The 27,303-nt window shown below is 44.5% G+C and overlaps 1 protein-coding gene across 2 annotated transcripts in view; it reads left to right on the forward strand.

The window, feature by feature from the left end:
- Nucleotides 1-27,303, forward strand: part of ARHGAP35 (Rho GTPase activating protein 35) — a 113,050-nt gene that overhangs the window by 22,023 nt on the left and 63,724 nt on the right. For both annotated transcript variants that reach the window (XM_055553426.1, XM_055553425.1), the window contains exon 2: nucleotides 18,581-22,457. In XM_055553426.1, the coding sequence (XP_055409401.1) occupies nucleotides 18,774-22,457 (3,684 nt within the window). In that variant the 5' untranslated portion in view covers nucleotides 18,581-18,773. The remainder of the gene's footprint in view (nucleotides 1-18,580; nucleotides 22,458-27,303) is intronic.

Genomic DNA, 27,303 nt, shown 5'->3' on the forward strand with positions numbered 1-27,303 from the left:
TTACCTACCCACTGATTTTTAGTACAGGTATTTTAATTTCTTTAAATTTGAGACTGACTTTCTTTCCATAGAATTTAATTTGATGATTTGTCTCTATTTGGGGCCAAACCCCTCAGGATCCATATGAACACTCCTCTGATCAGTAAGAGATACTCTTTCCAGAGTCTTGAAGGAGTATTTCTGTAATAGTGGAGTCACAATATTACTTTTTTTGGTGACTTTTCAGGTGTATTTTCTGTATGAGTAGAATTGAATTTTTGCAGTGGGTTGAGGGAAAAAATGAGGTTAAATTTAAGGGCAGAAACTTAAAGTATCTTCTTCCTTCCATTGTTTGAGAACTGGAGAAAGGTACAAGTTTGTGTTTTTTCACAATTTAATACTCAGTTTACTGAAGTCATAGTAATTCTTAATTGCAAATTACTTAAGTTTTAAAGACAGCCATTTTCCATCAAATTTCATTTTGGAAATGGTCTTTGTGGTTAAAACCAAAGGAGACACTCAGTTTCTGCTGTGTCTTGGGTGACATCTGTGTGCCCTTTAAGGAGACAGCATATTGAATCCTGACCTATCTCCCCTTCCCAGGTGGGTTTGAAAAGCTTCAAGACAAGATATGTAATAGTACTTTGAGCAGCATAAGGCACACACACATTTTTATGGGGAGTGTATTATTAAAGTTTTGCCTCTAGGTAAATAAGTGACTGCCCCCCTTACAATGGCGAGCTCTGCTGAAAGAGGCCATGGGATTATAGGGCGAGTTGCTTCTGTTTTCTCCAGAAAACCCATGCTGCACCACTGGTTTTGTTCATTCTGTCTTTGCTGAGGGCAGAATTGGGGTTAAGCCATGGGCTTAGGTTTTAGAAGCAGGCAGCTAAGGCCACATGAAGCTTGGGTGATCTAGAATGAGTCACTTGACCTCTCAGAGCCTGTTTTTTTCCTTATCTGTAAAATGAGGATTATAATAATACCTGACTTGGGTTATTGTGAAAAATGAAATGAAATCACATATGCATATTGTTTATTTGGTACCGTGCCTGACTCATGAATATTTGCTATTATTACTTACATAAAAGAGATGACTAAATGGGAAAACAGCTAGTGTAGGCGTGTGTGTGTGTGTTTAAAGCCAGTTCTAGGGCATCTTCTGTTCGGTCATTTACTTACTGTGCAGTGGGAAGACTTTACGTTGGCATGGAACTCCTGCTCTGATGGTCCTCTCATTTCTCATCTGGCCCCAAGAAGGCCTTCAGTAAATGTTAAATAAGGGATATACTTGAAGCCCTTCATTGAAAAGTGCTGGCTTATTTATCAGAGAAAGGTGTGGTTTTCTATGCTAAGTGCTAGATATATTTTTGTTTATTCCAGTTTGTTGAGAGTTGATTATCTATGAAGCATTCAGCAAACCCCATCTTATCAGACCTTTTCATTCTGCAGTCTCTGAATTTATTGTGCCTGACACTTGGAAATGCTTCTCTTGGGTTGTACAGCATGGTTTCCTGTGGTAGGGTTGTTAGAAGTAGTAATGGACTAGCTAACAGTGTTCAAGCACTTATCTGTGAGGTATATTGGCAGGTGAATGAAAATGACAACAGCTGGATGGCCCAGTTTCATTAGTCAGCCTGGAAATCAGTGAGAATCAAGCTTCTTTGTGCTCTGGTTGGAGGTTGTATCTTCTCTAAGGTTTCCATTCCATGGAACATTTTTTTGTTGCTGTTAATGGAAATCTGGGTCCCCAGATGATGTGACGAAGCGCCATAGGTATGATTTTCATAATTGTTAACCTCTGGAGTTACTGGGTTTTTCTTTAGCCTTTTAAAAAGTTTATACTCTCCAGCCCTTCTTACCCTTATTTAGGTTTAAAATAATACCTGAATTTGAATTTAAGAGAAGACTTAGAGATGTTTAAGTGGTCTCTGAGCAGGTTGGAAACACACACACTTACAGGAGCCAGAGATTTGCATCTGTTCTAGATTGATTCAGTTCTTCTTCTTTCTAAGAAAGGTATTTTCAGGATAGATGTTTAACCAAAAAAAAATAGAGACCCTCATCAGAAATACAGGTTTAAGGGTGGCTTCAGCAAGGAAGAGGTGAAAAATCCTGCCTCATCTGCTAGTTGAATTCCTCACCTCCCCTCCTTAGTGGCTACATTTCAGGACTTGAAAGAGCTTTGGAATCCTTTGTTGAGTGCTTCAGATGAGATTTGCATTCAAGTTGCTTCTTAGAACTAGGCTGACTGTTTGCTTGGCCTTCATCCCCAGTCTCTGAATTCCAACGCTACATAACAGACATCAGTTTTAGACACCAGATACCTAATAAGTACCTCCTGTGTGCGAGGTTCTGGGAAAACAGAAGCAAACACACAGAATAATTCTATTCCCTAGAAACTCAATGAGTCAAAGAGAAGCAATACTGGCTTCCTTTAAAAAAAAAAAAAAAGCACAGCTAAACTACACTATACATATACACCTGAATAAACTAGCATGTTAATCTTGAGAACTCAAAAATGATATTGTGTAATACACCTTAGGACACATTTTCTAGGATTTCATTTTATGAAATTAAAAAAAAATGGTGGTCTTCATTCTTTTGCTGTTTTATACTTTCATTTTTGTTTAGTTGCTATTACTGTTATTATTTCCTCATTATCTGCTGTTGTATCAGCTATTGTCCAGTCAGGTGCACAATAATTGGTGGTCCAAGCAGAAACCACTCTAGATACTTCAAGGAGAGAGGGATTTAAATGCAAGAGATTTGTGCAGAAATAGAGACACAGACAAACGTATGGATACCAAGGGGAAAAGGAGGGGTGGAAGGAATTGGAAGATTGGGATTGACATATATACACTATTGATACTGTGTATAAAATAGATAATTAATGAGAGCCTATCGTATAGCACGGGAAATTCTGTGGTTCTCGGTTCTCTGTGGTGACCTAAATAGGAAGGAGATCCAAAAAAGAGGGGATGTATGTATATGTATGCTGCTGCTACTGCTGCTAAGTCGCTTCAGTCGTGTCCGACTCTGTGCGACCCCATGGACTGCAGCCCACCAGGCTCCCCCGTCCCTGGGATTCTCCAGGCAAGAACACAGGAGTGGGTTGCCATTTCCTTCTCCAATGCATGAAAGTGGAAAGTGAAAGTGAATTCGCTCAGTCGTGTCCGACTCTTAGCGACCTCACGGACTGCAGCCTACCAGGCTCCTCCGTCCATGGAATTTTCCAGGCACTAGTACCGGAGTGGGGTGCCATTGCCTTCTCCGATGTATATGTAGAGCTAATACATATACTTCACTTTGCTGAGCGGTTGAAACTAACACAACATTGTAAAGCAACTATATGCCAATAAAATTTTTTAAAAAATTAAAAAAATGCAAGGGATGTGTTATAGAGGTGGTAGGAGGGCTGAAGGAGCAAAAAGAGGAAAGGAGCTATGTGTGGAGGAGCACAAGGGAGCAGGGAGTTCCTAGCCAGAGATCAGAAAGCTGCCTTGGGGCTGAGTCCAGGCGTCTGCACTCACAGATGCGCTGGGAGCCACAGTTCAGTTGCCACAGTTCAGCAGGAACCTGGAGGCTGTGCTCCACCAGTGCCGCCAGGGCCTGTGGCGTGTGCAGTTGCCTGCAGTCCTCCGCAGTTGCTGACAGCTGCTGCAGATATGCCAGAAGCAGGAAAAACAATGTTGCATCCCTCTTCCAGCAGTCCAGCCTCCGGCAGAATCTTACCTGGAAGCTAGCTAGCAAAGGAGTCTGGGAAATGTATTTTGCAGGCTTTCAGTTCTGGTGATACAGAGAACAGTATAGTAAGTGCCAGGTGTGGCCAGTGAGTAGGGATGCACTGCTTGGGGATGATGAATGTCATGTGGGCCTGAGCGGAGAAGGCATTATTTTAATAAACTGATAACATTCAGACAGGTGGAGAAGTGGAATGGCATTCCATTTAACGGGTATAGCCTGGGTAGAGGTGTGAAAGCGGGAATGCATACGACATGTTCAGGGAACAGTTTCTCTGGAGCTTGAAATTCTTATTGAAGGAGAGTTGGAAACAAGGTTGGAAAGGTAGGTTAGAGTCAAATTGGGGAGGAAGTATTGTGACAGAACTGTCTTAAAATTAACATGGAGCAATGATTTAGCCTCGGAGAGACCACTGAGGAAACCCATGGGATAGTTCCAAGCTTTGTGATGAAAAGGATACAACTAAGGCCACAGTAGTGGTGTTGGAGAGGAAAATGCAGTCCAAGGTAGGTAAACTTTTAACTGGTATATATATCAGGGGGTTGGAGTCAGCCATGGGAGTAAAAAATGAATTCTGATTGTCTCTTAGTTTTTCCACAAAAATTGACGGTCTTAATTACTTCATGATCATTGAAGGTCTCTGTTCTCTACTTTATATGCTTTTCCCTCTGGGATGATCCTTTAGTGAGTAAGGTTCTCCATAACTTGTGTCAGTTCAGTTCAGTTCAGTCACTCAGTCGTGTCCGACTCTTTGCGACCCCATGAATCGAAGCACACCAGGCCTCCCTGTCCATCACCAACTCCCGGAATTCACCCAAACTCACGTCCATCGAGTCAGTGATGCCATCCAGCCATCTCATCCTCTGTGGTCCCCTTCTCCTCCTGCCCCCAATCCCTCCCAGCATCAGAGTCTTTTCCAGTGAGTCAACTCTTCACATGAGGTGGCCAAAGTACTGGAGTTTCAGCTTCAACATCAGTCCCTCCAAAGAAATCCCAGGGCTGATCTCCTTCAGAATGGACTGGTTGGATCTCCTTGCAGTCCAAGGGACTCTCAAGAGTCTTCTCCAACACCACAGTTCAAAAGCATCAATTCTTCGGCGCTCAGCCTTCTTCACAGTCCAACTCTCACATCCATACATGACCACTGGAAAAACCATATCCTTGACTAGACGGACCTTTGTTGGCAAAGTAATGTCTCTGCTTTTCAATATGCTATCTAGGTTGGTCTGGATCTCTGTCAAAGTGGCACTTCATTAATCATGATCAAAAACTGTATTAGTAAATCTGCAACCTTTGTAACCTCTGCAGGGGCCTGGATAACTTGAGGTGACACTTTTATTACTTGGGGACACCTTTTTGGCCTTTTCTTTAGACAGGAATTCACTTATCCCGTTTAGCCAGTAATTATTGAGCCCTCTACTATATGCAGTGCTGAAATTGAATGAGGAGTGGGATGGATAGGACGCTGGTCCCCCTCTTCTTGGAGTTAACAATTTTAACACACACTTTAAAGGGAAAATATTGCTCAGCCTTAGAGCCTTTGCATTTCCTGTTCACTCTGCCTGGAGCCCTCTCCTCTTAGCCTCCCACCTTATTAACTCTCTCACTTGTTTGTTCTGTGATCTTTTTTCCCTTTGTTAGAATATGAATTCCATGAGGGCAAGGATCTTTGGCTCTTTTGTTCATTGCTATATCCCTAGTGCCTAGTGTAGTGCCTGGCACAATAGTAAGTAATTGACAAAGGCTCAGTATTTTTTTTTATTTATTTTAATTGGAGGCTAATTACTTTACAATATTGTGGTGGTTTTTGCCATACATTCACATGAATCAGCCATGGGTGTACATGTGTTCCCCATCCTGAACCCCCCTCCCACCTCCTTTCCCATCCCATCCCTCAGGGTCATCCCAGTACACCAGCCCTGAGCGCCCTGTCTCATGCATCATACCTGGACAAGGCTTAGTATTTTTTGTTGAGTGGTTGAAGAAGTGAATAGGGGCATCTCGGGAACTAAATAAAGGCCACAGTAGTTAAGAGTCTAGTGAGAAAGAACTAGAATGGCGGGGATGAGATCCCACAGGGATGGGTAAGACTGGGGTTTTATTAGAAGAGGGGAGGGATGTTCTGAGGGGTTGTAAGCAGGAGGTCAGCAGGGACAGATCTGTACTCTTAAAAAGGTAATCTGCCCCTCTACAGAGTACTGGGTCACATAGAGCAGAGTGGGAAGGGCACTTGAGGCTGTGGGGATCTAGCTTCCCTGCCCGCGGGTATGTTTTCTTTCTCAGCTGTTGAATTTGAGTGTCTGTTCCTAGGGTAGGGATTGATTGTTATCAGTCTGATTATAATTGCGTGCACTCAGGTTATCATTTGCCCCAAGAGACCTACCTGTCTCCTTGAAGAACATCATTGTCCAGTGAGCCTACCGATGGACGAAAGCTGTCAAGATAGCTTGGTTGAAAAATGCCATTTAACTAGTTTGTATCTGCGTGCGCCTCCCCTCCCTTCTGTGAGATTTAATGACCTAGTTGGGGAGAAAGTCCAGGCCTCTTGGCTACTCTCCAAGTGTTCTACCACTAAAATGTTGATATTACCTTTCTCAGAATTCTTCTGAATCATTTGCAGGCATGGTAAGTGGTTTTCTAAACTGATTTTGCCACTTTAAAGACTGTGTGTACTAGTACTTCTCACTGTAGGAATTTGAGTTTCTTTGGTTACTGGAAGAAAGCCTTTTCACTTGCCTCTGCTGTCTAGAATGAAGTTGAGTAGCCCGTGATAGGTAGGAATGTTTCTGCCTCCTGACATGGTAGTTGGCAAAGTAGGAGAGGCAGCTCTTTATAAAGGTCACTTTGGAAGAGTATTATTTAGGTACTTAGCATTCCTGGCATTCTTGTGGAATGATATAGGTTTATGGCCTTTTTATTAAGTTCTTAAAATTGAATGATCTTTAATTAGAAGCAAGCACATATAAAACTTTGTGACTCCAGACAACACTGGCTTTACTGTATTAGCTTATAGAGTGAGGTTTGCGCCTGTAGAAATACGGGCTTTGGAGGAGGAATCAGAAGGGGTGTGAGAAGGCTATATTGAACACATCCTAGCCCTGTCCAGGCCATCAGCTCACTACAGCCTTGACTGTGGAATGTGGAACATATGCCTTTATAGCTCAATTGCCTTTTGATTGCTTCTGACTAGACTGTTAGCACTCATGATTCAGCTGGTTGAGTTGAGCCTTTGTTAATACTATGGAAAATGGCATTCAGTAGCTTAAAAAAATTTTTTTTTAAACTCATGTTACTATAAGACTTGACAAACCATGATGCATAGATTTGAATCATCATCTTTGAAATGGTCTGCTCTTATGTTTTAAATAAGACAGTGGAGAAATATATAAATTCAAGGACTAAGTTATTACAACCCCCTTCCCACCGCCAGCGCCCCCCCCCCCAAAAAAAAAAAAGAGAGACAACAGCAAGAGAAGTCCCACCATACTCTTGTGTAAGATTCTTCACTGGACAAAAGGGACTCAGAAAAGTGTGTATCATCGCTTCATCCGAGTGTAACTCAGGATGGCCCTTAATGAGGAAAACTGACCGGTCGGTGTAATTGGCAGAGCATTTTGGTATAAACAAGCTGTATATAAGTTTACCTACTGATTCCTGTGCTCTTTAGGGGAGTTGGTAGCCAGAGGGATCATCCTGTTGTGGACAACAAAATTAAGCCTTTGATAGGCTCTTTTAATGGTGGGTTTTCTGAGCAGAAAGTCGTAATACCAGTTGGATTGCAGGAGCAAGTGAGTGGTCTTGAGGATTTGGGAAGAAAGCCCGCTGAATGCTGAAAGCGAAGGAGCTGAGCTGAGTCGCATCTATTCACCACCACACCTTCTTCTTTCTACGGATTGTAGTAGTCACATAGCCATGTCGTAAACGTTTTCATTTAAACATAGCTGGTGCTGTAGGTAGTTAAAGTCAGTCTACTGATAGGATTGTGAAATGTTGCTATATTTTTCTATTTCGTTTTTTCAAGTGTGAGTTAAAAATCAGTAACTATTTGTTGTACATCGATTTTAAGACTTTTCCAGAGAAAGTAGCTGTGCTGTGTTCCCAGGGCCACGTGTAACCTGGGGAGTGGGAGGTGAAGTCAGGGAGAGGGGCACTCAGCAGGTTTACATTGGGATGGAGCAATGTGAGCCTTCTGTGCACAGGCAACTGAGAAGGGTGTAGTGTCACCTAATGTGAGTGTAGTTTTGATAATTTGAACTCGGAGACACGGTTTTCTGAGTAGCAGGTGATTTCCTCTTGTAGGTAGGACAGCCGTCATGGAAGAGTAGGCAGGACCTGTTTTCCTTCTGAAGTCCGAAGGCTGCAGCGCTGGTTAGGGATGACTCATTGGCTCTCATGAAAGTTACTGGCCAAGGGCTTTCAAGGAATGGTGGTTGATAAGGAGGAACTAGGTACTCTTCTGGTGTGTTATCTAACGGGAACTCATGAAGCTAGCATTTTATAGAAAATGCCGTTTATTAAATTCCTCACATGACCACAGTGTTTTCTTAGTTATTTTTGAACTCCCCACAGGACATGTTACTTTGAGAGTTTGACGTTTATCTTGAAGTAATAGGTGCCGTGTGGAACGTCCAGCAGAAGCACATGAAAATAGAGCTACGGTGAGGGATAGAGGTTGTAGCTGCGATAAGTGGTGCTGACTAGAGGACGCTCCTTTTTGTCCCCTTCCTGATCATCTTGATTCTAGGATTTGATTAACCCGCCCTTGGCAGAGAGTGGAGTGTAGAAACAGCCCTGGGCTGGGGGTGAGGTCAGGGAGGCCTCGCCTGGAGCTGGGCTGACCGCAGCCTTGGCGGCTTCCCTTTTCTTCTTCAGCTTCCGCGTCTGTTACCTGAAGGAGCCGGCTGCCAGCTGTCCGCAGCTCTGCGCAGATCAGTTCATCTAGACGAACTCTTAGTTGTTAATCCGAAGAATCTTAGGAATTTTTTTTGGCCAGTTTTCTTCAGATTTTGCTTCTTATTTATCTGCCCTTTCCCCTTGGCCAGCTTCCTTGACAGTGAGACACGGGGTCATCGGCTTAAGTATGGGAAGGAAATTATGGCCTTGAGCAGTCAGAAAGAATCTGGCTCTCAGGCACTTCCTGTGAGCCACCACTAAATTACAAAGACTGGGCCCTGACAAGGTTTTTCAAAGGGGCGTCTTACACCGCCACTGTGTCAGCAATTCCATCGTAAGCAGTTGTTTTTCATGGTGCTTATTACGACCAGGTTTGAAGTGGCCTTTACACGGAAAGCATTTACCCAGTAGGGTGAGTGACGGTAAAATAGCAGAGGGAGATATGGAGGGAGGCGGAGAGTACCAAGATTGCTTTCAGAATTCCCTCTTTCAACCTGCACTGACTGTGCCATTCTTGCTCAGAATCCTGGGGCTTCCTCAGCGGATGAAGTCCAGACTCTCCTTATTGTGAGAGGGCCTACCACACAGGTTTGCCCCCCACCTCTCCCACCATCCATGCCTTATGCTCTCCGTTCCAGTTCTTCAGCCAGGACAGTGTGGTGGAGTGGGGAGACAGGCCTGGGCGTAGGGATTTAGGGGTGGGGGAGGTGGCAGACCTGGGCCTGTCAGATGAGGCTGCATCCCTTACTAGCCACGTTATTTCCTTTCTCTGTGTGTCGGTAGTCACTCCTCTGCCCAAGTTTCCTGAATGAGTTTCACAAGAGGAGCCTTTGGGGACAGGCAAGAGACTCTTTTTGACCCTTGTTTCTTTGGTAGAATCTTGGGAATTAGACTACCAAATGTCTGATCATTAGATTGGTTTTTGAACCATGAAGTTTTTTGAGCTTTAAAAATGTTTTTTTGAAGTTTTTTTTAAAAATAACTATAGAAGTTGAAAATTTTTTCTCTTTTTATGTGGAATCTTAGTGTCACGCGAGCGTATGTTCCTCGGTTCTTTGTCTCGTCACAACAAAGATTTGGAGCGATGGACATTAAAGCCCTCTGCGCATCACAGCTCTCGGGTCTTGGACAAACCGTGCTACAGCTCATAGGCAAATCAGTGTTACACCTCTATTTTATTTAGAAGATAGCAAGAGAGTGAGAGAGAGAGAGAGAAAGAAAAGAGTGCACGCACGCGGAAGAGAGAGTCCGAGAGAAAGCGCTTTGGCTCCTCCTTTTATGTTTTTTTACTCCACCTGGGCCTGCCCTATGCAAATTGGGCTTAGCCAGGAGTGCTGTTTGTTCTGCCTGAAGTCTTCACTCTGGTCCTCGGACCTTCCTTTGACCTTCCTTGTCTTTTAGCCACCGCCATTTTGGACTCCTTTTCCCTATTCCACCTACCTAACATTAGCATATAAAGTAGATCAAATTGAGCTGCTCTGCTTAAATGCTGGGAGGTCTGATGTTCCACCTGTTCAGCCTTCTCCATGGCCCTGAAGAACTGCCAGTTGCATCTGGGGCCCTCCAGGGCACTGCTCCTCAACCCTTCTCACTGATGCGTGAGGATTAGAGTCACCTGTTTGACAGGACCCCAGGAGAGGCCTAGTACAGAAGGGGGAGGATGCATCCTGGTGGTGGAGAGAGGGCCGGGTTCACATTCCAGCTCTACTTGCTAGCTCTGTGAACCTGTTTCTTCATTTCTCCAAACTATATCCTTTTGTAAAAAAAAAAAAAAAAAACTGTAAAGAAAACTATATAAAGCATGTGCACTTTGAACAATTATGAAGTGAATGCCCTACCCATGCAACCAACCCAGGTCAGGAAATAGAGGTTCCATTCGTGTCCTTTTTCTCTCACACCTCCTTTCCTAGCCTCAAATAGTGAGGTGAAAAATATTCAAATAAGAAATAATGTTTTTCATAATGCCTGTTTGTTAATAGTGCCTACATGTAACATTTTTTCATTCAAAAAATCATTTTGTGTTATATTAATTCATAAGTCCATCACCTCTAGAAGATTGGGATAAACACCTCAATTTAGAAGATTTTCAAAAATGATGAATTTAAGCCTAAGGCATGGTTTTTGTGCTAATTCCAGGCTCCTTCCCATGTTCTGTCTTGTAACTATTCATTTTCCATTTCTCTCAGACCTCTGCTTTTAACTGTGTTTTGAAACAAGGCAAGTATAGAAGTAACCGAAGCTTCTAGAAAATGGGAAGAAGAAATATAAGTACTGGTTTTGTTAGTGTGAGTCCTAAATAAGTTTTTTTAAGCTGTGAATTCTGATTGTTCTCTACTAAAATTTAGTGGATTTAGAAGTTCTTTTCTGTTTCTGTATGACCATTGTTCTTCAGTACAGAAGATAAAAATAAATAACAATGATAAAACCAACTGTTCTTATTTAAAAAGTTTATACATGTGCATAACTTATTACTAGCAGTGGTCTGTTTTAGGACTGGCAGTTTATAGAGGCATGCAAGTAAGTAGCGAGGAATAATTAGGAATAATGGACTGAAATCCTCCTGTCATCTTAAACTGCCACCAGGGGTATTGAATAGTGAGGCTTACTGTTGGGCTTGGATAATTCGACCTGATTTCCCCAAATGAAGAAATGCCTGTTTCTCCCTCAGCAAGACACATTTGGCTGGACGGTGCCCCCACTCTTGTATATTCAGAAAAGTTTTTATGGAGAATGTTCCTTCAAAAAACTTTTCTTTTTTCCTGCTGAGTTTTTTTTTTTTTTTAACTGAATAGATCAGAAGCAACTGCTGAGATAAATTTATAGCTTTACCGTTTCAAAATCTAAATGTAAAATTGACCTGAATGCCAGGGGATTCGAAGGTAAGATATGGCTGTGTTTTTGTGTCTTGGTTTGGTAAGAATCTCAGCTCACTCTATTATGGTAGATAGGCTGTCATACCAAGGCAGATTTGAGTGACCTCAGTTTCCATTTGGTCTCGGTGTTACATTTCCTTCGGCATGGAGTATATTTGCAGGTTATTAGAAGTTGTATGTTGTTGTTGTTGTTGTTTGTGTAGGTAACTGGGAGAAACTGTGCTGCATCAGAGAGAAGGGTTTCTCACCCTTTGGTTTTGTCTTTGTTTATAGTGGCTTTGATCAGAGCCTGATCAGAACTCCAGAATTACCTGAGAGAAAGCTGCTGAGGATAAAGTTTAAGGAAGTGCTTTTGCTGAAAGCAACTCCCTTCATTCATCAGGGGAATTTGATTTCATCCTGTGAATAACTTGGCTTAGAAATTTTGTTTCTTTGGGGACCGGCTTGTAGAGTTCTGCATGAGAACTGTGTCATGGTGGAAAATGGGCTATTTGCTTTATTCTGTGTGGGCCGGCTCTGATGTTAAGATAGCATAGCTGTGTTTTTCTACCCTGGAACGTGGAGGTATCTTTACCAGGGTTTGCGGGGGGAAATGAGTCAAGAGGAGCATTAAGGGACATTGGTAAAAAATTATATATGTAACATCAGAGAATCTTTCATAGCTGTTCTTTTAAAAAATTAACTTTGGGCCAGATTATTTTCAAAACAGACATCTGAATCATCAGTCCTTGAAAAATGTTTTTGATCCCTTTGTTTTCTGCATTGTGCTCTCTGGAGGGTACTGTCTGCTGCGTTTGCGGGGGGCATAGTAAGAGCTACGCGCGTGTGCATACCCAGTGTCCAAGAATAGCCCATCTGTTGTATGAGATGACATGTTTCAAGACCAGATTGTTGGGACACTTAGTCTTTCCAAAGACGCAGATGACCCATTTCAGAGATTGCCTGTACCCGGAGCCTGGGGTCGGTGGGTTGTGGTGGCCGTGAGGAAACCCTCCCCTCACTGACCAGGCGCAGCGCCTGTCGCCAGTGCGGCCCGAGGCCTGTGGAGCACTGTAGGGTGGGAGCGCCACTGAGCTGTTCTGGGCTAACGTGTGCTCTCTGCTTCCTTTGTAAATCTGGCTTTCTGTCCCTTCCCCATCATACTATTTTAATTTACATTGGCCTGAACGGTAGAAATATAATTGCCGAATTCAAATGATGTTTTCTTTCATGTATTGATAAGATGATCAGTTCCTTAGACTGTGTTGATTTGTTGGGTGACGAGTCGAGGTAGCAGTATTACCAACAATAAATCACACTGATGGAATAAAAGATTATTTTCACGTTAGCTGCTCACAGGTGAAAATACAGTCTGTCCGTTGTCTGAGCCCTGCTGCCCTCTTCTACCTTCGTGCTTGGAGACCGCTGTGCCAGACGGTATGTCCATTTTGGTCCCCATCATTCATGCCTTTCACATCTTTAGAACACCTGGGCCGTCTCTCCAAGCCCTGCCAGTCTTTTGTCTACCAGTTCAGATTTTACTTCTGTTCTGACACCATTCCCAGTCTACCCCAGATCTGAATGATCTCTTCTTCTTTCTCTGGAGCCGCAGAAGTGCTCTATGCCATTTATTGTCTGTGGTCTAGTTATTTTTTAAGTTTAAAATACTGTGTCTCTAATAAATTATTAGATCCCCACCAGCAGGTGCAGTGCCCTCTTTCTACTTTGCTCCATCACGTTTCTTAGATGCAAGTATGTATTTGATTTGATTGGTAGACAGTTAGGTTCTCAATTCTAAGAACTAGAGACTAGAGTAATAAAAAATGGTGACGGTCTCTAAATATTATGAAGGAAGGAGAGAATTCAGCTGCTCTGTAACGGGCCATCAAGTGGCCTACCTTTCTCTTGCACTCAGCCTTAAAGACTGTGTTGTGCTTATTGAGTTTGATGAAGTCATTTCAAAAGACACTTCTGCAGTAAAGAAAAGGGCATTACTTCAGGTGTTGACAGAAATCACACAGAGGAAGTGAAGATTCACTCTGGTGGTCTGCATTTTGTTGTCAGGTTCATAGGATGATAATTCCTGTTTATAGTTAAATACTCTGATACATTATTTGTGCACTTCACTAGCTTTAAGGTTCTGTAAATTTATCTGGATTTCACAGATGAATGAATTGAATAAAGGAGGACCGTGGACTCTTGTAGTTTCTTTTTGTAAAGAAAAACCCAACTAAAACATTAAGAAATTTTACTTTAACATTTAATAATATGAAAATAGAAACACTGGGTTTTTAGACTACTTTGTTTCAATTCAGTGGCTCAGTGAACCAGAGTAGTGTTTTCTTGTTACTGGAGCTTTTATAGCGCATCCTTTCTGGCCTGATTGGAAAGTAAATTCCTCTGAAAAATTCTCCTTGAGGAATTTCTCTTATGGGGAAAATGCTTCCTGGTTAGATCCCCTCTTTTTGTTCTCCGTCTCCCCTCTGTGGAGCAATGAGTTTCACCATGTATCTCCTTAATACAGACATTTTAACCAGCGGCTGATGCTAATTCATAGCTTTGAAAATCCATTCAGAAATTTAACGTGGTGAGAAGTATGAGGTATTGAGGACATTTAGAAAATGCTCTGCTTTCTGTTAGATTACAGTGTGTATTTCTAATCCTTTCTCCTATTGGAACTAAGAAGACTTATGGTAACAAGCCACTTTGCTAGTGGCTCACTATGAAATTATTTCCTTATATTATCATATAACGTATAATTATTATACAGTGTTGTATTATTAGTTTTGGTGGTGTTCAGTATATGGTTGTTTGAAACGAAATGCCTCTATTCTTTTCATAAGTAGAGAGAGTAGTTTGGGTTATGAATAGTGGTGGTAGATCTGTGTTTTACAGGGCATTCCAGATTACAGAACAAGAAGCGTTTCCTCTGGGGTGGGGGGGGGTAGGGAGCGTGAGGTCGGGGATGGGAGGGTGAAGCGCACGCTGACGGAGCTGCTGACGGTGTGAACTGGAGCAGTCACGGTAATGCTGGATCACTGGCATTTCTGTGTCCTGTGAAATGTGTGGTATCTTGGGAATGTTACCACTTCTTGCCCTGGGTGTTTTGTAGAGATGTTAAAAACGAGAACACCCTCCTCTTACCTTCCAGTTGAGGTGCTCTTTGAGGAGCTAGTGTCTTGGTTAAACAAGTCGCATAAACAGCGCCGGAAGCTTGGTGGCAGGCTCTAAGAGTTCTTAGGAGTTGGCATTCTGTTTTAGTTCAGCATATATTCGTGACAAAGAATTGGGAATACTTTGGAGTGTTTTCCTTTCTGAAGTAGTTGACCTATGTGAAGCTAAATGTCAGGTTCTGTGTTTTTATCTTTCCAATACAAGTAGCTCAGTAAAGCTTAAAGATAAAAGGAGTTACTGTTTAAAGGAATATTTTTTTCTTCCTCTGCCATTAACTCTTCAGTTTTGAAAGGATTAGTATTGGCAAATTATTACAATGGGTGTTCAGATTGTGCTGTTTGAGTAGCTTAGTTGCCCACAAAGAACACTGGTTCCCAGATTTAAACTCTGAAGACATTGTGAAGTCTTGAGCATACCCTGTCTTCTACTTTCTCTTTCTTTGTGGCCTTCAGATCATTAAATTTAGTGACTCAGCTCATTCTTTTTACCCACCTCTTAGAAAAGTTGAACGTGTTTGTGACCAGGCACTTAAGGTTATTTCCTTTAAACCAAGTGTTGAGACGTTTTTAGATTTATAACAGTCTTTGTTTACCGTGTAATTCAGTCCAATTGAGGAACTAGTAAAACTGTATTATCCAGACATCAAAGACAGACGTGTAAGAAGAGTATACTTGGACCAGGGAAACTATTAGGTTTCTAACAAGTGGAAAGTTACCAGATGTCCAAAAATTAACCACTCCTGTGCCAGCTAATTCTCACTTCTTACAGCTTTTTTGGTGTAGCCAGCAGTATTCTGGGTTTAAAATAGCAGTTGCTACATTCTTGAGAGTTGAGAGTGTTTTCTTTTCTTTAGCATCATTCAGATAACTGAGACTTTGACTTGAATGGGCTAAATAGAAATCCTGCCATTAAAAAATGGTTAAGTGACAGGGCATTGAATGGACTATAGTTTTTAATTTAGTTCAGGACTGAGCCACTGTCTTTATTTCTTGAGGTTTACAAGCAGGTTGTGGTTTGTTTTCCTGTGATTATTCAGCCCACTTTCCAGAGCGTAAGTGGGATGACTGGCCAGCTGCATGTAGCATTTGCTTGAAGTAGGACCCGTGTCGCCAAGTTGCATTTCAAGACTGGTCAAGTGGGTGACCTTGAGTCCTGCCAGACCCTGAGATGAGGGATTATAGAGAAAGGCTCTGGTAGGGGAGCACCCTTGACTTCTTTAAACTTCCATCAGCATTCCTACCTGAGGCTCTGTTGAACCTGAGTCTCCTCATTATGTGTGCTACTGAGTAATGTGCAAAAAGCAGTTTGATTTTGTACAAATCTTTCCTTTTCAGGTATTTCAGAGATGTATGTAAACACGCGTTAGATATTCATAAGCATCTTATAATTTTACTTATGTAAACAATCACCTAGGGAAGTGGAGGGTGGGGAGCCTGGGTTTTTCTCTTTCCCAAAGATACTGTGCTTGTTCCTGCTGAAGTCTGGAGCTTAGCTTTTATAGGAGCAGGCCATTAGGTTATCTGGAGGCTGTTGCTTGCAGGGTCTGAGATTTCCCTTTTGAAAATGGTCAGTTTTTACATGCCATCTAGCAACATTTTGTCTCCAATAGAGGGCTTGACTTTCTGGTTTATCAAAGGAAGACATGGATGTTTGGGAAAGGTCTTTGACCTTTCAAAGTTATCATCACAGGGGTGCTGTCCCATTTGTTACCCCCTTGTATCAGTCAGAGTAACATGTGGTGGTCTGACTTCTGTGGCATTTCTTGTGAGACTGGTTCACAGAAGTATATTAAGGTTCTAGAAATGCTGGGTTTCTACCAAGCATAAATGAGATTCAAAAGAAAATTGCTCTGTTTATTATAAGATATTCTCTTTGGGAATGTCTCAGGAGCCTGTTTCTTTGGCTACAGGTTCAGCAGTTACAAGGTCATATTTACCTGTGTAAGTAGACTGCGGTGCAGTGTAAACTGTAGCAGCCAGAAGACCATTTATGTAGAGGCGGCCAGAGATTACGTGGTTTCCTTATTTGAGCTGGAAGGTTGCTGAAGACTTCGTAAGACATTATCATAACTTTTCATGACTTCAGCTCTTAAGACTTCAGGTCCTTTAAGGTGCCACTTCTCAGCCACGCTCTGTGGCTCCCTGTAGCCTTTGGGGAGGAATCGGAGCTCTTTGAAAGTGGCTTCATCTGGTCCCTGCTCTTACCTGCTAATGCATCTCACCTGTCTCCCCGCACATGCTCTGTTTCAGTTGATCCTCCCATGGCCTGCACCCTTTTCTGGGGAGAGAGGAGTCTTTGCACATCTCATCCCCTCTACATCTCATCTGAGGTGGAACTTCCTACAGCAAGGCTTTCCTAAAGCTAAAAGGCTGAGTTTGGGGACTCTTTAATATGCTCTAAGAGTCATTTATTAATTCATTCCTTTAGTAAATATTTGTGTCAAACGTGGCATCATAGCCTGAAGACAAAGAAGTGAGCAGGTGGGGTGACGGGCTCCGTCCTCACAGAGTTTATGTTCTTGTCAGGGAGACAAACCCCATATTCACATTCCCCCCCATTTGTTTTTTTAAAAAGCTTTTTATTTGGAAGTAATTACAAACTTTAAAAAATGAAAACAATACAAAGGAATATCCTGTGCATTTTACCCAGGTTCACCCATTGTTAATATTTTACTTCATTTGCATTATTCTTTCTCAATATATAGATGTAATTTTTTTTTGAACCAGTCATGTCCATTATGGTCTTTTCCCTCTTAATACTTAAGTGTGCATTTCCTAAGAAAAGGGCTCTTCTCTCACGTGATAGTTATAAACTTCATAAATTGACACTGATAAAATACTTTTAATCATATCCAGTCATAGTATAGTGTCATCAATTGATCTAATGATGTGCCATGTAGCCTTCCTCCTCCAGCCCCTCCACCCCCACCCCGTATAGAATTCAGTCTAGGATCTGATAATCGCACCTACTTATAATGTCTCTGTAGCCTCCTGTTGTCTGGAATATTTCTTTACAAAGCCATTCTTTGTCTAGTATGACACTGAATTATTTTTTTTAAACAGGACTCCCCCCTGACCCCACCACCATCACCTTAATGGAATCTTGCTCATTTTGTGTTTGGCGTTTCCTGTGGTTAGGCTGAGGTGTAAGGCACTCCAGGCCACCGCACTGCGCAGGGATGTTGTGTCCTCCAGGGGCGTCACATCTGGAGGCCCCTGGTGTCCTTCTGGCCTCTTTGATAGTGGTCATTTTCATTACTCTTTTAGAGTGTTGTCCAGTATCTCCACTGTATAATTAGCATTTGTTTTTCTTCTTCCCTTTGCGTCTATTAAATAGTCTGTCAGGAGAAACCTCACTTCTGTACAAAATCCTGCTCCTAATCAAAATTTCCCCCCTAGATTAGCGTTAAGTGATAATTGTCTGATGCAGTAGTATGAACCCAGGTTGCTGTTTTTTGCAGTGGATTGTAATTCATTTTTGTACTTAATCATTTTGGTGTCCAGAGTGTCCCAGATTTGACCAGTCGGTACCCCTTCAGACCAGTTCCTGCGTCCTCATGAGGTGCCCTGCCATCCTTTCAAGCACTCCTTCCCTTCTGTTATAACACGTTGTTCCAGGCTCATGCTGTGCCACTCCTGCCCTAGCCCCGGAGTCAGCTGTCCCTCCACGGAGCATGCAGGCCCTTGTTTTACTCCTCAGCACACTGCTTCCTGAGGCATCTTCCTCCAGTAGATGATACTGTACCTCTCGAAGGCACACAGATGTCAGTCTTTACTTGCTCTTATGGCTTTACCTAGCTTAAGGCCTGGTATACTTGATGTTTACTATAATTATTTATTTGTTGAAGAACAAAATTGGATTTTGCTCGTTTGTTGATTAAAATTGGGTTCAAAATTATGACACTGATTGGTTTTCTTTTTTTCTCTCCCCCCATCTAGGAAGAAATGTTGGTTATTCGGCGATGAGAAGTGGCAAAAACTGACCTCGTACTGGTATACAAACACTATGAGATCTGACACTTTTGCTTCGTGGGCAGCCAGCCCCCACTGATAATGTGGGGAAGCCTTTGGGTCCACGGGAAAACACTAATCTGATCTTGGAAGTGGCAGATTGTGGCAGGATGTGTCGACGATGATGATGGCAAGAAAGCAAGATGTCCGCATTCCCACCTACAACATCAGCGTGGTGGGATTGTCTGGGACGGAGAAGGAGAAGGGCCAGTGCGGCATTGGGAAGTCCTGTTTGTGCAACCGCTTCGTGCGCCCGAGCGCAGACGAGTTTCATTTGGACCATACCTCTGTCCTTAGCACCAGTGACTTTGGTGGGCGAGTGGTCAATAATGACCACTTTCTGTACTGGGGAGAAGTTGGCCGTTCCCTGGAGGATTGTGTGGAATGTAAGATGCACGTTGTGGAGCAGACCGAATTCATTGATGATCAGACTTTTCAGCCTCATCGGAGCACGACCCTGCAGCCGTATATCAAGAGAGCCGCTGCAACCAAGCTTGCATCAGCTGAAAAACTCATGTACTTTTGCACTGACCAGCTGGGGCTGGAGCAGGACTTTGAGCAGAAGCAAATGCCAGATGGAAAGCTGCTGATTGATGGTTTTCTTCTTGGTATTGATGTTAGCAGGGGCATGAATAGGAACTTTGATGACCAGCTCAAGTTCGTCTCTAATCTCTACAATCAGCTCGCAAAAACAAAAAAGCCCATAGTGGTTGTCCTGACAAAGTGTGATGAGGGTGTTGAGCGGTACATTAGAGATGCGCATACTTTTGCCTTAAGCAAAAAGAACCTCCAGGTTGTGGAAACCTCAGCAAGATCCAATGTAAATGTGGACTTAGCTTTCAGCACCTTAGTGCAACTCATTGACAAGAGTCGGGGAAAGACAAAAATCATTCCGTACTTTGAAGCTCTCAAGCAGCAGAGCCAACAGATAGCTACAGCAAAAGACAAATATGAGTGGCTGGTGAGTCGCATTGTGAAAAACCACAACGAGAACTGGTTGAGCGTCAGCCGAAAGATGCAGGCCTCTCCCGAGTACCAGGACTATGTCTACCTGGAAGGGACTCAGAAAGCCAAGAAGCTGTTTCTCCAGCACATCCATCGCCTCAAGCATGAGCACATTGAGCGCAGGAGGAAGCTGTACCTGGCAGCCCTGCCCTTAGCTTTTGAAGCTCTTATCCCCAACCTAGATGAAATAGACCACCTAAGCTGCATAAAAGCCAAAAAGCTGCTGGAGACCAAGCCAGAATTCTTGAAGTGGTTTGTTGTGCTTGAGGAGACGCCGTGGGATGCCACCAGCCACATTGACAACATGGAGAATGAGCGGATTCCCTTTGACTTAATGGACACCGTCCCCGCAGAGCAGCTGTACGAGGCCCACTTAGAGAAGCTACGGAACGAGAGGAAACGAGCTGAGATGAGAAGGGCTTTTAAAGAAAACCTGGAGACCTCTCCTTTCATCACTCCTGGCAAGCCTTGGGAAGAGGCCCGCAGTTTTATTATGAACGAAGATTTCTACCAGTGGCTAGAGGAATCTGTATACATGGATATTTATGGCAAACACCAAAAGCAGATTATAGACAAAGCGAAGGAAGAGTTTCAGGAGCTGCTGCTGGAATATTCAGAGTTGTTTTATGAGCTGGAGCTGGATGCTAAGCCCAGCAAGGAGAAGATGGGTGTCATCCAGGATGTGCTTGGGGAGGAACAGCGGTTTAAAGCGTTGCAGAAGCTCCAAGCAGAGCGGGATGCCCTCATTCTGAAGCACATTCATTTCGTGTACCACCCAACCAAGGAGACGTGTCCTAGCTGCCCCTCCTGTGTGGATGCTAAGATTGAGCACTTGGTTAGTTCTCGGTTTATCCGACCATCTGACCGGAATCAGAAGAATTCACTCTCTGACCCCAACATTGATAGAATCAACTTGGTGATCTTGGGCAAGGACGGCCTTGCCCGAGAGCTGGCCAATGAGATTCGAGCTCTTTGTACAAATGATGACAAGTATGTAATAGACGGAAAAATGTATGAGCTCTCCCTGAGGCCAATAGAAGGGAACGTCAGGCTTCCCGTGAACTCTTTCCAAACACCAACGTTTCAGCCCCATGGTTGTCTCTGCCTTTACAATTCAAAGGAGTCTCTGTCGTATGTGGTAGAAAGTATAGAGAAGAGCAGGGAGTCCACACTTGGCCGGCGAGATAATCATTTAGCCCATCTCCCCCTCACTTTAATTTTGGTTAACAAAAGAGGAGACACCAGTGGAGAGACCCTGCACAGCTTAATACAGCAGGGTCAGCAGATTGCTAGCAAACTGCAGTGCGTCTTTCTTGACCCTGCTTCCGCCGGCATCGGTTATGGGCGCAACATCAACGAGAAGCAGATCAGTCAGGTTTTGAAAGGTCTCCTGGACTCCAAGCGCAACTTAAACCTGGTCAGTTCTACCGCTAGCATCAAAGACCTGGCTGACGTCGACCTGCGGATCGTCATGTGTCTGATGTGTGGGGATCCTTTTAGTGCAGACGACATACTCTTTCCTGTCCTTCAGTCCCAAACCTGTAAGTCTTCCCACTGTGGAAGCAACAACTCTGTTTTACTTGAACTCCCAATCGGACTACACAAGAAGCGCATTGAACTGTCTATTCTTTCATACCATTCCTCATTTAGCATCCGAAAAAGCCGATTGGTCCATGGGTACATTGTTTTTTACTCAGCCAAACGTAAGGCCTCCTTGGCTATGTTACGTGCCTTTCTCTGTGAAGTGCAGGATATTATCCCTGTTCAGCTGGTTGCACTCACTGACGGCGCTATAGATGTCCTGGATAATGACTTAAGTCGGGAGCAGCTGACCGAGGGGGAGGAGATCGCTCAAGAAATTGATGGGAGGTTCACGAGTATCCCCTGTAGCCAACCCCAGCATAAACTGGAGATCTTCCACCCCTTTTTTAAAGATGTGGTGGACAAAAAGAACATCATTGAGGCTACGCATATGTACGACAATGCTGCCGAGGCCTGCAGCACCACCGAAGAGGTGTTTAACTCCCCCCGGGCAGGCTCCCCGCTCTGCAACTCCAACCTGCAGGACTCAGAGGAGGACATCGAGACCCCGTCGTACAGCATGTTTCGAGAAGACACACCATTGCCCTCTCTATCCAAAGACCATTCCAAGCTCTCTATGGAACTGGAGGGAAATGATGGGCTGTCCTTCATCATGAGCAACTTTGAGAGTAAACTGAACAACAAGGTGCCTCCGCCAGTCAGACCAAAGCCTCCTGTGCATTTTGAGATCACCAAGGGGGACCTGTCTTACCTGGACCAGGGCCACAGAGATGCACAGAGGAAGTCCGTCTCGTCGAGCACCTGGCTACCTCCAGATGGGTTCGATCCTTCTGATTATGCTGAACCCATGGACGCTGTGGTCAAGCCAAGGAATGAAGAAGAAAACATATACTCGGTGCCCCACGACAGCACACAGGGCAAGATCATCACCATTCGGAACATCAACAAAGCCCAGTCCAACGGCAGCGGGAACGGTTCTGACAGCGAAATGGACACCAGCTCCTTGGAGCGGGGCCGCAAGGCACCCACGGTGAGCAAGCCAGTGCTGTACAGGGCGAGGTGCAGCCGGCTGGGGAGGTTTGCCAGCTACCGAACCAGCTTCAGCGTGGGGAGCGACGACGAGCTGGGGCCCACCCGAAAGAAAGAGGAGGATCAGGCATCCCAGGGTTATAAAGGAGACAACGCCGTCATTCCATATGAGACCGACGAAGACCCGAGGAGGAGGAATATTCTTCGCAGTCTAAGAAGAAACACTAAGGTAAGACACGACTTGAGAGCTCTTGGAGTGACTTGTACAGCATCTTGGGGAGAATTCATTGATGATGACAGAGATTTTCAAGGACAGCTTACCCTGGCTAAAAACCGCTGTGTGTGTGTTTCCTCCTTGACTTGCCTTAAAAAGTAAGCAGTGTTGAAATGATACAAATGAACTTACAAAACAGAAAGAGACAGACTTAGGGAAGGAACTTACGGTTGGAGAATAGAAGGGATATTTAGGGAGTTTGGGATCTACACATGCACACGGCTGTATTTAACACGGATCACCAACAAGGGCTCTGGTGCAGCGCGTGGAACTCCGCTCAAGGTCGTGTGGCAGCCTGGATGGAAGGGGAGTTTGGGGGAGAATGGCTGCATGTGTATGTGTGGCTGAGTTTCTTCCTTGTTCACCTGAAACTGTTGCAACGTTGCTAATTGGCTATACCCTAATACAAAATAAAAAGTTGGAAAAAAGTAAACAGCGTCTCAGAAAGCTACTACTGGTAGCTCTCAAGTGGTAAGGACTTTTGGAGGGATAACCTGAGAAGTCTTTGTCCAAAACAGTAGTTAGGTAATTACTGAAATGAGCAGATCACGTAGAACTTGTCAGTATCCGGACAAGCAGCAAGCAGGTGACAACGTGCTTGGCCTTTCTTCACTGAAACACCAGAATCCAGCATCATGGTCCTTAGTCTTTGACTGAGAAAGGAATGTTTCATCCATACATCTCTTAAATACTCCTTTTCCCCCTTGATGATCTGTAAAGGTTGCTGCATTTTAGGTAGGGAAAAATTGGATGATTATTTTACTTGAACACGTAAATCATTGAAAGGTCTTCAGTTACGTAAATGAAAAGTAATCTTGCCTCTGCAGGTTATAAAGCTGCCCCATGTCTGTAAAATGGAAGTGCCCTCCGGCTCTTTAAGTGAGTTGCTACTGCTTGCAGATTTGATTCAGGGACCACAGGTGGGGTGGGAAGGGGGAAAGGCCGACTGTGTGTAGGAATGCCAGGCCTGCTGCCAGACTCAGGGGACACAGCCCAGCGCAGCGGCAGGCGGAGTGCAGCGTAAGGGGCAGTGCGCTCTGTCCTTGTGGACTTAGACCTTGAGATCTAAAAGACATTTCCCAACTTTTTTTTTCCCCCTAGTTAGAGTAGGGGAAACACCCTTTATTTCTCAGAGCAGGCCATGTCAGTGAGACAGCACAACAGAACGCTTAGACACAGGCCCTCCCCTAGCATTGTGTATGCAGGGGGCCCCAGGGTCCAGGCTGCCAGCTGGTACCTCCTGTCAGATCTGCGGCGACATTAGATTAGAAGCAAAGTGCGTCCTGACTGTAATGTGCGTGAATCATCTGGAAACCACCCCGCCTCCTTCCCAGTATCGCTCCCTGGTGCCAAAAAGGTTGGGGACCGCTGGTGTACAGGATGGTTTCTCTTCATTGAAAGCTTCTGCTCTTTTTCCTGCTGTGAAATGGCAGAGAACAAAGTCACGTATCTGAAAGTGTTTCAGGGAACTTTGGAAGAAAAGTTGTCCCAAGCTTTCATCATTGCAAGATATACCAAACCAGAGGGCTCTTGAGTCAAGGCTGTTTTGAGAGCTGACAATTCTGATGTAGAATGCTATCTGGAGGCCAGTTCTGTGGCTCATATTGGCTGAGAGGGCCCTTGGAGATGGAGGACCTTGTGCCGTGGCCCTCACAGGGAAAGCCTGTTCACACCCTGCCTGTCCTCGGACAGCATACAGCCTGCCCCTCTGCCGCCATGGCCAGAGCGTCCAGAGCTCTGACCTGTGGCGTGTCAGAAGGGCCAGGGCAGTATCGCTGCGTGTTCTGTTCCCCTCCCATTCTGAGCTCAGTGTTGATAAACAGCGTGGACAGTCTTCTCTTTGCTCTCCCCATGGTTTGGTTTTACTTTTGTCAGCCTTCATCTGCCATCAGTATTTTGTTCTCTAAAAGCTAGTAGTGGGCAGGGCAGTGGAAAGCAGTTCTTATTTCAGAAGCCAGAAAGTAGCCTGACCAGCCTGCCAGTGTTTCCCCGGAGCTCTCCTGTTTGATGATCCTGGAATCCAAACATTTTGAATGCTGTGACTTTCCTCTCCTCCTCCCAGTGAAGACTGTTGCAGGCACAGCTTATCGAATGCTGACAGTCTTCTAATTGTGGGGGTGTTTGCACACCTGGGAATTAGGAAGGTGGCATAATACCACACTGTGAATCAGAACTGTTTTTCTGACTTCTAGCTACATTTATAATACTGTTGAAAATAATGCTTGTAAAACGCATCCCCAAACAAGCTGTGCTCTAAAGAGTAGGCTCTGCAGAGAACCGCTGGCTACAGGGACCTCTGAGATAGCCGCCTCCATGCTGGTCACGCGCATCTCCTCACCTAGAATTGCCTCATATGGGGTTGCTGGGTCAGCGTGCAAGGAGTGACCAGCTTCCCGTCCCTCCTGGTTATCTGGGCCCCACCTCTTCAAGTCAAACAGAAACGATTACCTCTGGCCCCAGAGCAATAGCGTGCCAGAAGTCATTTAGGAGTATCCTTTGGAAAGAGTGAGTAAAAGGTGAAAATGTCTTTTCCTGCCTTGGAAAATGGTGCCTTAAAAGGAGCCTCGCTGCTTTGTCATCCTAATGCAGAGAGAAGTGGAGTCTTGATTCTGTTCCTGATGGACACAAACCTTCTATTAAAATCTGCTGTTGTTAAGGAGTCAGACTGACACTTGTTCTACTGGAAAAGCAAGATCGCGTGGGGCAGAGAGTGCCAAATCCCCCTACACGGGGGCATCTGGTCTCTGACTTTTATTGGCATGACAAAGCAGTACAGTATTTATTTGAAGTGAGGGGAGAGCCAGGTGGTAGTGGGAAACAACACACTTAGTCCCTCCCGCTCGCCAGACACCACTGGGGAAATGGCACAGGTCGCTCTCACCCACGCCGCAGCACCCCTGGGAGGCAGCGAGACGCGCACAGCTTCTGAAAATAGGTGGTCTGCCTCGGAGGGCGAGGGAGCAGGCATCCTGTGCTGGGGCTGGTTAAGGTCGTGGAGTGTGCGGTGATGGGGCGCCGGGGGCCCCACCTCAGACGCCAGTGCCTGCAGCTCCTCCTTGTCCTGCTGAGCCTTTGGGGACGAGATTCACCGTCCGCGTCCCTTCAGCAAGAGGAGCCAGTGCGGCAGCTCTTGTCTCATAGTGCGAGAAATGGAAGGAGACCGCATGTAAAGCAGCGAGCCGCGTGCTGGGTGAGCGTCCGTCGTTGTTATTTACCTTGACCTTGAAGAAGGAGTAGAATTGAAGAAGTTCTGTGAGGAAAGGAAAGACTTAACGGTGAAAATGCGCATGTTGAATTCAAGGGCAGGAGAACACTGGTCTGGTCTAGCTGAGAGCTTTAGGGACCCAACACTGTCCCTCCCTTTTCTGTAAGTTTTAACCCTGTATGTCACTTAGCTGCTTTCTCAGCCCCTTACCTAGCAACAAGCCTAACAACAGCCAAAAAAGCTATGCTCCGGGTACCTGTGTCATGTGGAGAAAGAAAAATTGCTCAGTGCCCTTGGCTGATATGCTGGATTAGCTCTTCACTGTAAAACTGGAGTTGGAGTTCAGGGAATGGCTTTCGTTTCTAATAACGAAAGTGCAGACTGTGAAGCTCACTCTCATTCCGGGTCCTTTTCCCAGCTGAACCATTTAGCAACCCACCCTCATAGTGGGAGCCTTCCGCACTCAGCTGAATGAAATTGAAAATCTACGATTGCACTTCAGTGGGGTCCATGAATAGATGCTTTGTCCGTAGAGAGTTGTCATTGCACATGGTCTCTGTCTCCCAGCACCGTGCGTTTGCAAAGATGAGATCAGGAGCAGCAGGGTCTTATTTTAAAGCCAAAAAACAGGCTGGAGCGCCTTGGTCCACAAAATGTACTGTTTGGGCAAGCTCACATTGCTGAATTCAGTGTGCTTGACCACGGATTTAAAGAGAAGACGTTATTGGCTGTTTACCCTTCTATCTGGTGTGCTCTTATTTTGTGTTTAAAAAAAATAGACAAAACAGAATCATAAAGAAAATCTTTGAGTCACTCTAGCTACCACATGACAAGACAACCTATTGAAAAGCAAACCAATTCAATCACGCATTGTTTGGTCTATAAGGCACCAAGTAACCAGTTTGACAGTTTGTGTCCCCCCCGGTGAATTGGCTTATTTCATCGGATTCAGTGAATTGGCTGGTTGTTGTGGCTTTGTGTGGACACAGCTCTCATTTTGTGAGGCCTAGAACGGAGTTAAAGTTTCTAGTGTGAATAAAAACCAGCTGGGGAGTTGGACTGCTCCCTTACCGGGAGGGATGCTGCATTTTGACAGGCTGAATGGTGTGAAACATGAGCTCTTTGTAACCTACCCGGGAAGGACTCCCAGTGTGCGCCCCAGAAGAGGCTGGCCCTATCTGAGCTCTCTAAGGCCAGATGAATACCTTGATCTTAAAAATGGTGTTGGGATGCCGACTGGACCTTGGATTTTCTGATTCCTGAAAGAATTTTTTCTTTGAAAAGAAATGCTCTTGCTCAAAGGGCCTCCCAGATGCCGCTAGTGGTAAAAAAAAAACCCACCTGCCAATGCATGAGATATAAGCGATGCAGATTTGATTGCTGGGTCAGGAAGATCCCCTGGAGAAGGGCATAGCAACCCACTCCAGTATTCTTGCCTAGAGAATTCCATGGACAGAGGGGCCTGATGGGCTGTAGTCCACAGGGTTGCAAAGAGTTGGACATGACTGAAGCGACTTAGCACTCTTGCACACTTGCTCCAAAGCACGCGTCCATTCATTCTTTTAGGAAAGAAACATTCAGCTCCATGCATGGGCG

The sequence above is a fragment of the Bubalus kerabau genome, chromosome 17 (genome assembly GCF_029407905.1).
Source record: "Bubalus kerabau isolate K-KA32 ecotype Philippines breed swamp buffalo chromosome 17, PCC_UOA_SB_1v2, whole genome shotgun sequence".
NCBI lineage: Eukaryota > Metazoa > Chordata > Mammalia > Artiodactyla > Bovidae > Bubalus > Bubalus kerabau.